Raw genomic sequence first — 15,007 nt, 5'->3', positions numbered from 1 at the left:
ATCTAAATGCTTTGAAGCATCCTATACCGATATTTGCAGTGCCATGCCCTGCAAGGATGCCTTGCTTTATGAACATCGTAGTAAATGGAACTACAATGCAGTGAAGGAAATTGTCATGCTAGATCAGTGCTAGGTCACTCTTTTGGATAATCTAAATATGTCCATCTAAGTATATAATTATTTGCAGACAACAGGTAGAGCAATATTTTTTTATTTAAAAAAAAAAAAAAGTTATTAATTACTTTATATTAATTCACTCAGAGAGCACAAAAAGATGAACTGGAGAAAATCAAGCAATATTATCAGACTTCAAAAGAGGAAGAACTGAAGCTTCTGGACAAACCAGAACAGTAAGAGTTTTTTTTTTCTTAATATTTTATCAATGATGTAGTGTAGTCCTTTGGTTAAAAAGAATCTTTATACATAATATTTGCTAGATAATATTTTTTTTCCTGCATTTCAAGGCATGGTGTTAAAGTTGTGTTTATCTCACTTTTTTCAGACATTACAGGTAATACTTGGTCTACTTGGAGCACCAGAACTGATTAAATATGTGGTCTTAAATCAATAAAAAATTATGTTCCTATTCTTACATTTGTAGAAGGCTTATCCTTCCCTTAGAGTTCTTAAGACTCTTTTAAATTAAAAGCCTGGTCCCATAAAGCAGGGCCAGACTGATTTTGCTTGTTAATACTTTGGAAGAGCTACAAAAACAGAAGGTTTCGGGGAGTCTGAGGCACAATGTACACTGAAGTCATGCTGTTTGGAGCCTACTAGGCTGATTCCACAGTTTGTCTCCTGTGACCATTGTGGGCACAGACAAATATTCGGATGAAACAGTGTAGCTCCTGTTACACCGAGTGTAACTTGGTGTAGCTCCTGTTGTTGTGATAAACTTCAGACCAATCTGGAAATCATAAAAATCTGTGAACAGCATGGTAATCCTGAATTTTATTTTAGTGTTTGTATTTGATTCCAGATTAGGTTTACTAGTGGTATTTGTCTTCTGCTGCTTTGCCACTTTTCCCTTTGTATTTCCATCATCTCCTAATCACAATGTGATTTCCTGCCTTGAAGCATCTACCCATTTTGCATCCTTTTCTCTCTCAATTTTTTTATTTTCTGCTGTCTTTGGCATAAGAAAGGGTAGCAAGGGGAAGAACTGAAACTAGAGATGGCATATTGTTGTTTGATGTCAGACTTATTACATTTCCAAACCTTTTTTTCCCATTAGACTGTTGATGGTGAAGAGTGGATTTTTTTTTCCTCTTTTTCCTAACACAAAGCAGCTAACTAGTCAATGGTGACAGGTACATACAGTTCACTAGAGATAATTCATCTTGGAAAACGAGGCTATCATGCGCGCTTGAGTAAGAGTGGCTTAAGAACGCTTATACTATCGTGTTCAGGTATCCTGTATCCATTATTTTTCATTGCCTTGGCTTGGTGCATAAGAATACATTGTGTGACTAGTTGATGTTTTCCAGAGTTTGAATCTTTGGCAACCTGCAAGTCTGAGTGAAATAAATATAAATGTATTTTGTGTTCTGGAAAACATGAGTCTTGTACAGCTCTAGAGTTATAAAAGGTTGTCTCTTTTTGTAAATTATAGTGGAGAGAGGCAGATCTTAAACACAAAGTTGGACTTAGTCTATCATTGTTCCATAATTAAAAGTAAAGAATTGTAAATAAAGCAGTTGTACTTGGTCATTCAGAGTGAAATAATAGTGTTAAAAGCAAAAGCTACTCTGTCAATCATTAATCTTTGTTGTCACTGCAAGTCTTATTTATCCCTTTTTCACTCTGTTAAACTGCATAGGTTAGGAAAGTTAGCTTTTCAAGATGTTGCCTCTTAAGTAATTTCTATTGCTCCTTCAAAACAAATTCCCTTCTGAAAACTCAGTAGATCAAGTTTTAGCCTGAATGCAGAACTAGAGATTTGTTGGAACTTAATAACGCCATAAAACATTAAAGACAGAAAAGTGCAAAATTGTAGGTATGAGTAAAATAATTTGCCACAGGGCATAAACCTGATGTATTTTCTTTAATAAGGATCAGAAAAAAAGTGCAAATTAAACCTTTTATAAATGGTTGTAAATACCAGTGATAGACATTCATTTATTGACTTGAATTCACTGAAGTCTAATGGAAATCTCTGTCATTTTAAAATGCTTTGGATTCCCATACAAATAGAAAAGTTTGCTGGTATCACTAATGCTCTCCTTCACATGTGATTTTGATTTGTTTTGCTGGCATGTTACACTTGCTATTGTTGGCACAAACTGTAAATATATCTTAGCAACATGACAATATCCCCCAAATTATCCTTCATGATAATAGTTGCTAAGATGCTAATTAATATTAATTAACACAACAAAGATTTATATGCGTAATTGGCCACAACTTGAGTCTTTGCTAGCAGGATACAGATGCTTAAGCTAGTTTCCAATAGGATCCTTCTAGTTTTAATATAATCTCTGTGAAGTCCTCGCTATTGTGAAAGAAATACTAATGAAGGAAATGGTAGCAAAATACGTTACTGAAATGTTCTGTTTTGTATATAGTTTGAATTCAGGAAGTAGTGGACTATTGATAATTGCAAATAAAATAAGGCTTTCTGTACAAGCAATGCCATTTGCTTGTCTTCTACACACAATTTTCACTGACTTCAGGTTAAATCCTACTGGCTTCCTTAGAAGCTTGCAGGATTAGATACACCTTTTTAACCCCCCAAAAAAATTAAATCTAAATTTTATAGTCTTCAAATGTGGATAAATGTGACCCGATAAATAGTTCACTGTCATAGAATCATCCTTCTTTGACTCTCTTTTGAAAGAATGTTGTATTATGCTAACAACATGGTAATATGTCTGATTTTGAAAGTAGTTTCAAGTCCTTTGTTACAAGTTTCTGGTAGGATAAAAGAGTTCTCAAGTAAATGTATTTTTTATTTATAGTTTCTGCAGAAGAGGAGTAAAATGGACCTCACACAGATGAACAGCAAATTCTCTGTGTTTACTTTAGGCCATTAGAAGTGTAGCAATGAGAAACCCATCAAAAAGTTATGTCACAGTCATCTCATTGTAACTTTAAGTCAAAATCATACTTTCCTCATTTTAAAATTGCAACATGGACTGAACTTTTCTCTGAAAAGAGCTTCATCCACCTGAATGTGGTGGTTTATCTTTGATGCCATGACATTCTGTTTGGTAACTGCTAAGATCAATTCTTCTTTGTGACATATTTCAGTTATAAATGTTTGGTCAGGATATTTACATCGAATACTTTGAATTCCAAAATCTGGAGACATTATCTTTTTATGCTAAAGCTCTTTGAATTCTCAGCACAATTATGTTGTGTTCTGATGACCAGAAATGTGGATAAAAGTTCTCCATTAAAGGGAAGGCAAAAAAATGTATCATTTGAATTTTTAAATTTAAACTTTTAAAATACATGTATGTATGTCAGAACTTTTGTGAAGCAGTTGGGGTTTTTCTTTCTTTTGTTTCTCTCACACGAAGTGCACACAAAGTATCCTCTTTTTTTTTTTTTTTTTTTTTTTTTTTTCCTGGCAATACCATTCATTCCCAATAGGAAGTATTTTTATTAATACCAGCTTGGCATTTCTTTTTTTCCCACTGCTTAAATCCTAGAGCCAAGCCTGGCCTCCCCAGTCCCGTTCTCACAATAGATTTTCTCATCAGGCAAGAGAGAAAAAGTCAGAAAAAAAAAAAAAAGATGGTCCAATTAAAATGTTGTATTTCACACAAGCCACAGGTGGATGTTACCAATTTTTTAGACATGTGCTATGTATTCAGCAAAGCATTGCATGCATGAAAAATTTATAAAGGTGATTTAAAGATACTGGTATTAGTTATAAAAAAAAAGAAAAGAAAAGAAAAAAAAGAAATAGCTTGAAGAAATCGGATGAATTGGTTTAAATAATTAAAATAAATTTAATAAGAATTCAATCTAATAATGATTCAGAAAATGTCCCAGAGTTCAATCAAGAAAAAAAATATCTTTAAAGCATCATATTAAAGGGGATCTAAGAATAGTTGTAGACAGGAGATTGGAGGAATTCTACTAAAGTGATATTGGAGCAAAAGACAGTTTGTTTCTAGATTTCAAGAAAACATGTGTAGCATTGGAATCATTGACTCAAAACCCACAAAGCAAATTATGCAAACCCTGTTGTTATAAGAAATGTTAAAGTTTCTTGTATTATTTAACCAAACTCTTACATTTTAAATTGAATAAAAGGAAGTAGTTATTCGTGTCTTGGGATGCTTTCATTTTGTAATACCCAAACTATTTTTATTTACCAAAGAGTTAAAGTAAAAAAGCTGGAATAGCCTCATGAGAAAAGTGAAAGTGTGAGAAGAGATAAAGAACAATTAGAGAGTTAGTAACTTTGCTTAACAGTGACTGAAGACAGATATAATCTGCAAATATTTTAGAGCTAAATACGCGGCTAGGTGCATTATTATAAGACACGCTGCTATATAATTGGAAGTGTGGTGCAAATTAGTAAAAGAAAATTGAGGTTGAGCATCAGAAGAAATTTCTTGGCAGACGTTCTGTATTATGAAATAACTTTGTAGGAATATGTTGAGTTCAGTATTGCTGGGCATGTTTTAAATTGAAGCAAAAACACACAAGTGAAAACACTAAATAGCGTTTCTCTAGCTTTTTTTTTTTTTTTTTTTCCTTAAACCTATGATCTTGGCTTGTAATTCCTCTTTACTACTAGACAGTGGAGTAATGTTACAAGAATTAACGTCTTACATCTTCCTTTATATTAATAGGATTTCTTAACACAATGAACACAAAGAACAGTGAGGAGAAAGTATACAATTTTGAATCAAAGTAGGAAATATTGCATTAAATATGTATTTCATAACACTACAGCTCTGATCCAGTACGTACCTCATGGATATGAAATGTAGGGATTCATTTAGTATCTTTTTTTTTTTTTTCCCCCCCACAGATTTTTATATGAATTATCTCAGATTCCCAACTTCACAGAACGAGCTCAGTGTATTATCTTCCAGTCAGTTTTCTCTGAAGGGATAACATCAGTTCACCGGAAAGTTGATATCATTACTCGTGTTTCCAAGGTAAGTCCTAATGAGAACTAAATAAAAACATAATGTGTTTTAGATTGCTTATGTGGGTTTGTTTGTTTGATTGTTTTTACCAAAAGTGATGAACCTTAAGCATGGTTATTGGCTTTTCAGGGAAATAAAAATTTATTGATATTTTTAACTGCTTATAAGAACATGAGCAGGTGGTAAGAGGGAAGATGAGTTGTTTGTGATGCTGTATGTTCTACTTAGGAAAAATTATTTTTACTTGAACATCAGATTTTGGTTACTTTACACATTAAGTGGAAAAATAGATAAAGTCAATAAAATAGAAATTAAATATCAAACTAACATAGTCCATGGCCGTGCAAAGTTACTTTGTTAGTATACCACTATGCAATCTTAACTTGCTTTTAGCCTGTGTCAAATCAGAGATTGTGTGCTTTGTCCACCATGAAAGTACTGGTAATACAATGTAAACATACTTCTACAGTGAACTGTATAGTAGCTGCCTATAACATACATTAACTTATTGATTTCCAATGGTATCCATATATTTCTGTTACCATGATAGAGCAGATTTCTAGTACCTGACAAAGCTTTACCTAAGGTTTCTTCACAATGAATAACTGAAGAGAAGATTTTGAAATTATAACAAAATATTAAAATTAAAATGAAATAAGAATTAAAATTAAGATTAAATAAGAATTAAAAGAGAAATTAAATAGTGTCCTGAAACAGCCTGGCCATTTTATTTATTTATTTATTTATTTATTTATTTATTTATTGTTATGTTTTATCTTTTGAACAGCTTTGCTGCCACAAATTACCCGTGCTCTATTCCTTTGGATATTCTTCGCATATTCTGAGAAAAATAATTACTTAGTATTGCCTTTCCAAAGTGGACACAAAGAACTTGTATGAGATAGGGGAAGAGTCATTACCTTTAGTTTATTAAAGAGGACCTCATATGACAATTGATTTTTTCAATGTGTTTAAAGCTACATAGTTAAGAATTAGGCTCATGGCCTCAGAAGCTTGATTGATAAGTGTTTTTATATAGAAATTAAAATAATTTATTATTTCTCCACTTTGTTACTAGATTTCTTTTTTCTTTTGAGGCATAATAATTTTGTCCTTAACCCTGATATATCTACACTAAGTATATATAGATTTTGAAATGTGAATTTTCAGAGCACCAGGGCCAATGGGAAGCAGACTGAATAATGACTTTCTGAGTGTAACCCAGTGGCAGCAAAAATAACACGTCTCCATTTGACTGTGCATTATGTAAACTCATGAAAAAAACACTTTGTCTGTGAGATTTTTAAAGGCTACTGAGGATATTTAGTAATATCCTGCTGTAAAACTTCTTCCATTAATCTTTCTGTCATCTACATAGTATATAATGCTATATAATTTACCTCATGTGGATTAAGTTAAAGATAGTATCTTAGGCAGCTATAGTCTAATAAATTCTGCTTTTAAATGTTTTATTCCTGTACCAGTTTTAGCTTCCTTTCCCTGTAGAGGCACATGAGAAGAAAAACTTCCTTTAGCAAAAATAAAATCTAAAAAACTTTGTTGTACGAGCAATTAGATTTTTTGTGCCAATGTATGTTTCGTACTAATATCTATTTTCCAGGCTTTGCTGAACATGACAAGTGTAAAGGAAATTTTAGGTTTGATTCTGGCTTTTGGAAATTACATGAATGGTGGGAATAGGACTCGAGGTCAAGCTGATGGATTTGGTTTGGAAATACTTCCCAAACTAAAGGATGTCAAAAGCAGAGTAAGTACTCTATTTAATTAAAGATTTATTTTCTGGTATCTTTCTGTTCCATCATTTGTCCAAACTTAATCTTTTCTCATTTCTTTGCTTGAAAGAGTGAGGCACTTTGTACTATTTTCTTCTTTTTCCTCCACACTTTTTACCTCTTTCTTCTACTCATACACTTGTCTTCATAATCTCCTATTTCTCCTATTCACTACCACTAAAATAATTTTCTCTTGTGAGAACTTTGGTGTGTCTGTTTTACTAGTTTTACTAAATTACAGTAGGTAGAGAGCCATGAGAGATCACAGACCACTGAAGTCTTCTCCAGTAAATATACCCATACTTTCTTTTAACTGTAGCTGTATGTGAGTAAAAAGGCTTTAAAGGTCATGTTTAAAAAAAAATGCAACATAGAATGTACACTAAAGAATTAGACATAAAGGATTTAAATATATAAATTACAGGATTTTAATCCTCTTCAAAGAAGTGTGTCAGATCCAGCAAGATACTGTCAGTCTTCTTTTTTTGAATTGGCAGTTAAGCAGATAAAGGGCATGAATTCTGAATGGCATAAACAAGCAAATGCTCATAGATGGCAGTAAATTATTTTTGTCAAAAATAATTTACCAGTAGCCCATTTTTGATTAGTCATTCTAGGAACAAAATAAGGCTCAGACACACTGTGCATGCCTTTTGAGATGAGGTTACCTTGATCCTTATTTCAGCAGGGTAGAGGTTGAGGTGCTAGATAATGCAGACAATGGAAACACCACTCAAAAATGCTTCTCTGCCAAAGCATACCTAGGCGCCATAAGGATAGCGGAACTAGCAAAGAGTAGGAGGTATTTTCTACCAATGTTGGTAAAGATTTGGAGGTAGAGAAAAACTGTTTTCTCACATGCTTCCTCTTTTCCTAATTGAAGTGCTGTTCTAAATTGTAAGGAAAATACAGTTGTTTTTTTCCCCAGTTAAGCTGTATGTAAATAGGAATGTTTTCAGTTTGGGAGACAAGCAATGTCAGATAAACAGAATGTCTAGGGAGCTTTTTATTTTATTTGTGAGTGCCACCACTAACAAAGAATAAAGCCAAGATTTAACAATTTTTTCTGTGAGACACTGAATTTAATGAAAGATTTTCCAAAGGATTTGTGTCTTTTGTCTCCTAACTCTTACTTTCCTCTTCACTGCAATAGTTCAGCCGTCCCATATGACCACTTTTTTCCAGTTCTACTCCATGGATAAGACACAATACAGGCTGCAGCTAAACTAAATCTAGGCCCAGCTTCCCAGTATTCAGGTGTTCATTGGTCAGCTAGCTGCCATGAGGAAAAACATAAAACAACTGAGCTCTGCCTGGCTTTTCTCAGTTGAAGTACTAATTTTATCTCTTTCTATCTAACTATTAACTTGTAAGAATTTAATCTTCTCCGGGACTTTCCAATTTGGCTGGATTTAGTCAACACAATGCAAAATTATGAGTTATGAAAAGGAGTGACAGATGTACAGTATAATTGCATAAGACTCGTTCTTCAGCAAAACAAGCTAAAAAATTACAGTACTTCCAGTTTTCTGGTAGCCAAAATAAATATATATTAGTTTATATTGCTGTAAGAAGTAGGAAAAAATAGTCTCCAAAATGCATTAAAGATATCAAAGGGGCCAGCTGCTATAGGCAGATATAGAAACTTAGAGATAACTGGAGAGTGTTTTTGTGAGGAAGAAGAATGGAGGGTCTTGCATATTTGAATACTAAGGTGTCCTGTGTCCTGTTGTTCACTTTCTGGATATTGACAGCAAACAATATGATTTCTAGGTAAGCTAAATTCCAGGAGCTAAGGTAAAGTGTCAACGTTGAATGTCTTTTATTTCATGTAATGGTTATTTGTTGTCACAGGGATGAGCCTAGAAAGCTACTCATTACAAAAACATGAATAAAATAAAATAAAAAAATCATAGCTCACCACCTCAATATCTCTGTGTTTTTTCATAAAAATGGAAATACCATTTAAACAAAAGTCATAGGTTTGATAGCTAAATATATAAAAAATAGAACAGGCATATTTAACTTTAGAAGAGTAATCAAACAATCGTAAGCCACCTCAATTCTTTTTCGTCACACAACCTGCCAGCGTTGTATTCTGAAATGGTTATGTAAGCAGAGTGGTTTTGACTACATGATAGCAATCACTTGCTTAGTTAAGAATTTTGCTGGTGTTTGATATTAATAAAATATTATGTGCTGCAGGCTGTAATATAGGTGAGGCAGCTGTGTACAGGAATTCAGGCATTCACATACATTTGTACCAATACTTGTCAATATAGGGTATAAAAACATACATATATTAAAAACAAACAAACAAAAACACAGCAAAACACCCAAAGATCCCAGATATAATTCCCTATATTCTAATTCTTTTCTGTTGTTGAATAGTACCTTGTAATGTGTAAGTCAAAGTTTTCTCCTTTTCCTTTAGTTCATGTCCTATGCTGAACCAATGACATACAATAAAATAAAACGTTGTATATATTCATTGTATGCAGGACCAACGGAAATGATGTTTCCACAAAGACAGCATTAAAATTAATGTTTTTAAACAAAAAGGAGATTAAATATACTTGTTAGGTACATGCTGTCTGGTTTTGTATTTCGTGGAAAATACGAAAATTGCATTTGCCCCTTCCAGATCTTCATTGTAGGTGACTTGAGACTGGTCAAGTCAAGAATTTCAGCTAACTTTAATATATAAGATATTTAACTATATTTTTTTAGTTAATATTGTATTCAAGAATTACATAATAATATTATTATAGTGTATATATGATATAAAATTATTCTAATAATATTATTAATGATATAGTTAATATAATACATGAACGCCTTGTATTATGAAAAAAATGTACAGTGGCAGCTTCTCCCACTGGATGTTTTCTGTACCTGCTATTTAGAATGTCTAGGTCCAGTGGTAGCATAATCAAACCTGTGATTGTTCTATAATTTTTTTGTCAGCAATGTTAGGAATAATGATATTTTGAATTCTTTTTCTCACAGCAATAAAACTAAATAATACATTTTTAAAATACAGTAATTTTTCACTTACTTATTTAATGTTTGTATGTATCCATAATCCATTTTTAATTATATATTACTGTTTTTCCCTAGGATAATCGTATTAATCTTGTGGATTATGTTGTCATATATTACCTGCGCCATTGTGATAAGGTAAAAGATTTATTTGCCATACACCTCTCTAAAAGTGATTTCTTTAAGATTTTGTAAAAGGATTTGCATTTGCCCTTTTTTTTTTTTTTTTTTTTTTTTTCCTTTTCCATTTGACCACAGTAGCTGTGGACCTCAGTAAGTCTGCAATTTGCTGTAGGTTCTGTGATAGGGCTTTGGAAAATCTTACATTAACTCTGGAACACAGCAAAGAGAGTCTGTGACTCTTGCAGGCTGGACAGGTTATCCCTCTAGTCGCTTCTTCCTATACCTGGTTACTATAACATAGCAAATTTTTTTTTCATTGTGATAATAATGCAAGACAAAAGCAATGTTTGTCTCTCGTGACGGAATACAATGACAGGTTGACATTTTAGAATAGGTGACTCAGTTAATGGAGGTGAAATTAGATAAGGAATGTGGGAAGAGGCATGGCTGCTGATTTGACTTACTTGTGTTTATGGGGCTTTTTGATGTGTCCGAAGTTTTGGAGTGGAAAATTTGAACTGTTTTCTTCAAATGAAAATGTCACTATTGATTGATTTTAAGTATTTAATTTCTTATTTTTGAAATTAAGATGATGTCTCCGTTTGATATTTGAATTCTGGTCAATTCTGGCCAATTGACCAGAATGATTTTTCCTGGCCTTATCCCCAGTTGAATATAAACATTATTTCTTTTTTTTTAATGATTTTATTTTTATTATTGAAAGTTTTTTGTTGTTGTTGTTCCTTTTTTTGTGTTTTTTTTTTTTGTTTGTTTGTTTTTGTTTGTTTGTTTGTTTTAATTCTTACATACGCATGTTGAATTGAAGAGTTAGTTGTCATAGGTATTTTTTCAAGGAGTAAGACTAAAGTAACTGAAGACATCTCTAGCACTGGAAGGTCTGGACGTCAGGACATTGTGGAACAGCTCCTGAGGCTGATCTATAGAAAAGACAGAAAACTAGCAGATATGTAGATCTGTACAAATAGGACTGTTGATTTCGTTTGTTTATTTGTTTGTTTTTTCCTGAAGCAGGAAAATAAAGTTACTTTACCCTAAGTGCCTGTCTTGTAAAAAAAAAAAAATCTCATTACAAAAGCAATTTTGTCTAGTCTGTAATTTTATTTATTTTTTTATTGTTCCTGTAAAGTTCCTGCTATAGAGTTTTCATTCAGGGAATTCTGTAAAAACAAAACAGCTTATCTTCTCCTCGGAGGAAGTGGAGACAATTTAAATTTTTTCCACTGTACTTTTTTCTTTCCCTGAGTGTTCATATCTTTCTAATAATGAAATTATTTGTTCACTGTTTACAAAATTGTTAGTTCTCCAACCCATGAGCTTTCCTGTGTTTCAGTCTGAAATCTGTGTGCAGATATTAGTTTAAACTCACTAGTATACCATTAGGCAGAATAATGTCATTGTAATACTGTTTATACACTGTACTTGTTAAATTTCCCCTGCTTAGAATCTCCTAAAGCTGGTGGATTTTCTTTAGTTCTGATTATTTTTTTTTTTTTATTGTGCTAAAAATGAAGTGTATGCTTTGGAGTTCCATACAGATATTAAACTTATTTATTGAACTGCAGAGACCTTCAACTATATATTTTTCTCTGTATAAAATACCCCAGGCAATATATAAATATTGTTTTCAATTTATCCATATGAAGTGTGTATATATGTATTGCATTGGGAAAGAGTGAAGCCACAAACATTTGGCATAAGATCACTTGCTCCATTGAAACAGACATTCTGATTTTAAGAAACTTCTAATCTGCTATCTAAATTTCTGTTGATATAAAATGACCTAAAATGTTGTGAGCTTATTGTTGCTTCATAGTTCAAATTGAGCACAGTTTGCATTACAGCATCTAAAAGGAAGATTCAATACTCAGACTGGTCAGGATTTCATCTAAAATTATATATATATCCTCTTTTAGCAAGAAATATTTAAAATATGTTTGTTTGTTTGTTTGTTTGTTTAATAGTGTTTTATAGATGCCATTTCAAAAAAGTAATTTATTTCACTCTGAATGCATTTAATTTTCATAGTGGCCTGTTTGTTTGTTTGTTTGTTTAGGAAGCAGGAACAGACAAGAGTATTTTTCCTTTACCAGAACCACAGGATTTTTTCCAGGCCTCCCAAGTTAAGTTTGAAGACCTAATAAAAGACTTAAGGAAACTGAAGAGAGACCTAGAAGGTAACTGGGAACTTTGAAATTTGTTCTGCTAACAACTAAGTGCCATTTAAAATGTGACCTTTATGAGGTTTGCTTATTGCTAATTAGGTTTATAGTGTTGATTCATTTGAAGTTTTTACACTGTGGCACAAACTACCCCCATAAAATAGAAAAAAATATTTCAAACTCATGACTTAATAAAAATGAAAGTAAAGGTACTGAAAAATAATTTTCTATAATTCCCTTTTACAAGTGAAAGACCCCTAAAGAAATGTGTGAATTTTTCTCTGGCTTCTTCACAACTGTATGTTTAACTGTAGATAACCTGCTAGTTCCATAACATAAATACTTCCTTCAGTACTCATGTAACAACAATTTAACAGCTTCAAGAGAGAGTTTAATACTATTAATGTAGAAATAAAACACAGCTTGCCAAGGCACAGCAAAGGGAAATGGAAAGCTCCAGTTCAAAATATTTTAATCCTGGGACATAAAATAAACATTTAAAAATGTTTATTATAAAGAGGGGTTCAGAAACCCAGCTCATCTATCAATCAAGGTATTGAGTGGATATGAAGTCGGAAGGGTTGCTCCCTAACTGTTACAAGCAGTTTCATTTTTATTTTGTGCTTCATATGACTCTTAAAAATAAATCCAGTGAATGATGACTGAATATTTCAAGCCTGTCATTTTTGCTAAGGCAAAGTTGCTATTTTTACTGAAGCAATTACACTGGGGACAGAATCTGCATAAAAACTCATAAAAATCTCCATTTACATTTAGGTAACACATCTGCATCAAAATGCAAGAGTATTTTTTGAATCAGAGTTGAACAAGCTGATTTTTCAATGTGAAGCAATGAAAACTGTTAGAAATAATTTATTGTTACAGTTAGAAATGGTTAAATTAGGTCACTAATATCTTTAGGATAGTTTCAAAGGTTAACAGTGGTAGGAAGGTATCAGTTATTGTTTGTTCGACCCGGGCAGAAGTGAGTGCTCTATCTCCTCTCATCGCTTGGCCCTGTAAAACCCTTGGCCTGCCCTCTTTTGGGCTAGTTTGTGCAGAAACATGATCTGTGTTTGATCTTGTACTTTTTCAGCATGTAGTCCTGCTGTAATGCATCTTAGTCTTGCAGGATCTGCATTGAGGCTGTGACATTCACATCGTATTTATTCTACATTACAAAGAGAGAGACAGAAAGTAGGATAAGCACTTCAACTAACTTATAAAATTAAAACTGCAGCTTTCCTGTAATCACTGATTTCTCTTTCAACGTGTTTTCTTAGATATTCAGAGAAAATTTTTTATGTTGAGGTTGTTTTCACCATTTTTCTTTGTAAAGATGTATTTGAAACCCATCCAAAGCAATTAACATATAAAGTTAATGACAGCAAGGATTTGAAACAAAAAAGGTTGTGGAAATGTTTTCAGATGTTGGTATTTTATCACTCAGAAATATGCAGCAGGATTCTAACAAGCATTCCTGTGAATAATTTTTCCTACATTTAAACAAAGAAGCAGTCACTCATATAAAAATGTTGTATCTCTTTCAAACATTCCCTTTCAATTTTTTTCTCTTCAGATAATGCTGTAGTTTATTTTTAAATCAAAATTTTAATTGAAGAGGTTATAATTTTAACACGTTCAACAAAGATTTGATGAGTCTCTGTAGTTTATTGTAGCCATTAAAAAGTTGTGGCTGCTGGCAGAATACCAGTGAAAGTCTAAAGCTGAAACAGATGTGAGTAGCAGAAACCAAGTCCAGAGAAGCGTCGGGCCCAGCTATCCAGACAGGCGCGGCCCTTCAGATGTAAATAATTTGAACAATATTAACTGGAGCTGCCTATGTTACAGGGTACATTGGATTTATTTCACACTTTGGTTGGCTAAGGTAGTCTTAAACAGATTACCATGAAAGTGGGATGAGACAAAGGTAATAAATGAAAGAGAGGTTTTCTTATGTGCCGTGTGGGAACAAATGAAAGTGTCTATTAGTGACTTAGGTTTTTTTTCAGAGATTTGTACATGATGAGTAAAAGCAGGATAAGCATCACCTATTGTGTTTGAAGTCGTGATTTTTATAGAAACTCTTCATAATAGTTATAATTTAGTATTTAAAAGTATTTTTCCTAGTTAGTCAGGGCATTCATTCACCTTTTAATGATGGATATTAACATGGGAAAGACTGAATTCATGAGAGAGGCACTCGTCTTAAAGGTCTGAACTTTGGGCTTGAAATACCTAGACACTGTGGAACCAAGCGTTCAGATCTAGATGGAGCACAAACCCTTTCATCCATTTCAGATAAACAGATTGGGTTCCATGCAATTTACTATTTTGAAGTCCTTCAGATTAGACTTTAAAGGGACAGTGTCAACTAAAGTTTGGCTCAAAAATTTGAACATCTCTTTTTTGAGAACCTTAGTCCAGTAGGTTTTTAACACACATTCCAGAACAAACTTCGCAGTCATAAGCATTTTTAGGTTAAAAAGCATGATTAAAAAATGCACATTTAATATATGTTTTTAAGTGGAAAGGAGTGCAAAAGCATTTGATTTTAAATAGTGAGATGGCAGTTACAGAATGAAATCTGGTTCTGCTTTAAAGTCATAGAAAAAAAAATATGTTTTCTGTAAGCTTAGAATTTCACTCCAGGTCTGAATAGTCATTGCATTTCCAGGATTTCCAAGTATTGCATAGAATGGTATAAGCAGGTACACTTACACATTTAACAGGTATTAGCTTTCCAGTTCATCTTTAT

General features: G+C 32.7%; 1 protein-coding gene across 4 annotated transcripts in view; it reads left to right on the top strand.

The window, feature by feature from the left end:
- FMN1 (formin 1) overlaps positions 1-15,007 on the top strand; it is a 205,441-nt gene that overhangs the window by 128,677 nt on the left and 61,757 nt on the right. For all 4 annotated transcript variants that reach the window (XM_084522357.1, XM_084522356.1, XM_084522359.1 and 1 more), the window contains 5 exons: positions 262-350; positions 4,991-5,120; positions 6,733-6,879; positions 10,025-10,084; positions 12,144-12,264. In XM_084522357.1, the coding sequence (XP_084378483.1) occupies positions 262-350; positions 4,991-5,120; positions 6,733-6,879; positions 10,025-10,084; positions 12,144-12,264 (547 nt within the window). The remainder of the gene's footprint in view (positions 1-261; positions 351-4,990; positions 5,121-6,732; positions 6,880-10,024; positions 10,085-12,143; positions 12,265-15,007) is intronic.

Source organism: Aythya ferina (genome assembly GCF_964211825.1).
Source record: "Aythya ferina genome assembly, chromosome: 5".
NCBI lineage: Eukaryota > Metazoa > Chordata > Aves > Anseriformes > Anatidae > Aythya > Aythya ferina.
This window is presented reverse-complemented; position numbering and strand designations above follow the sequence as displayed.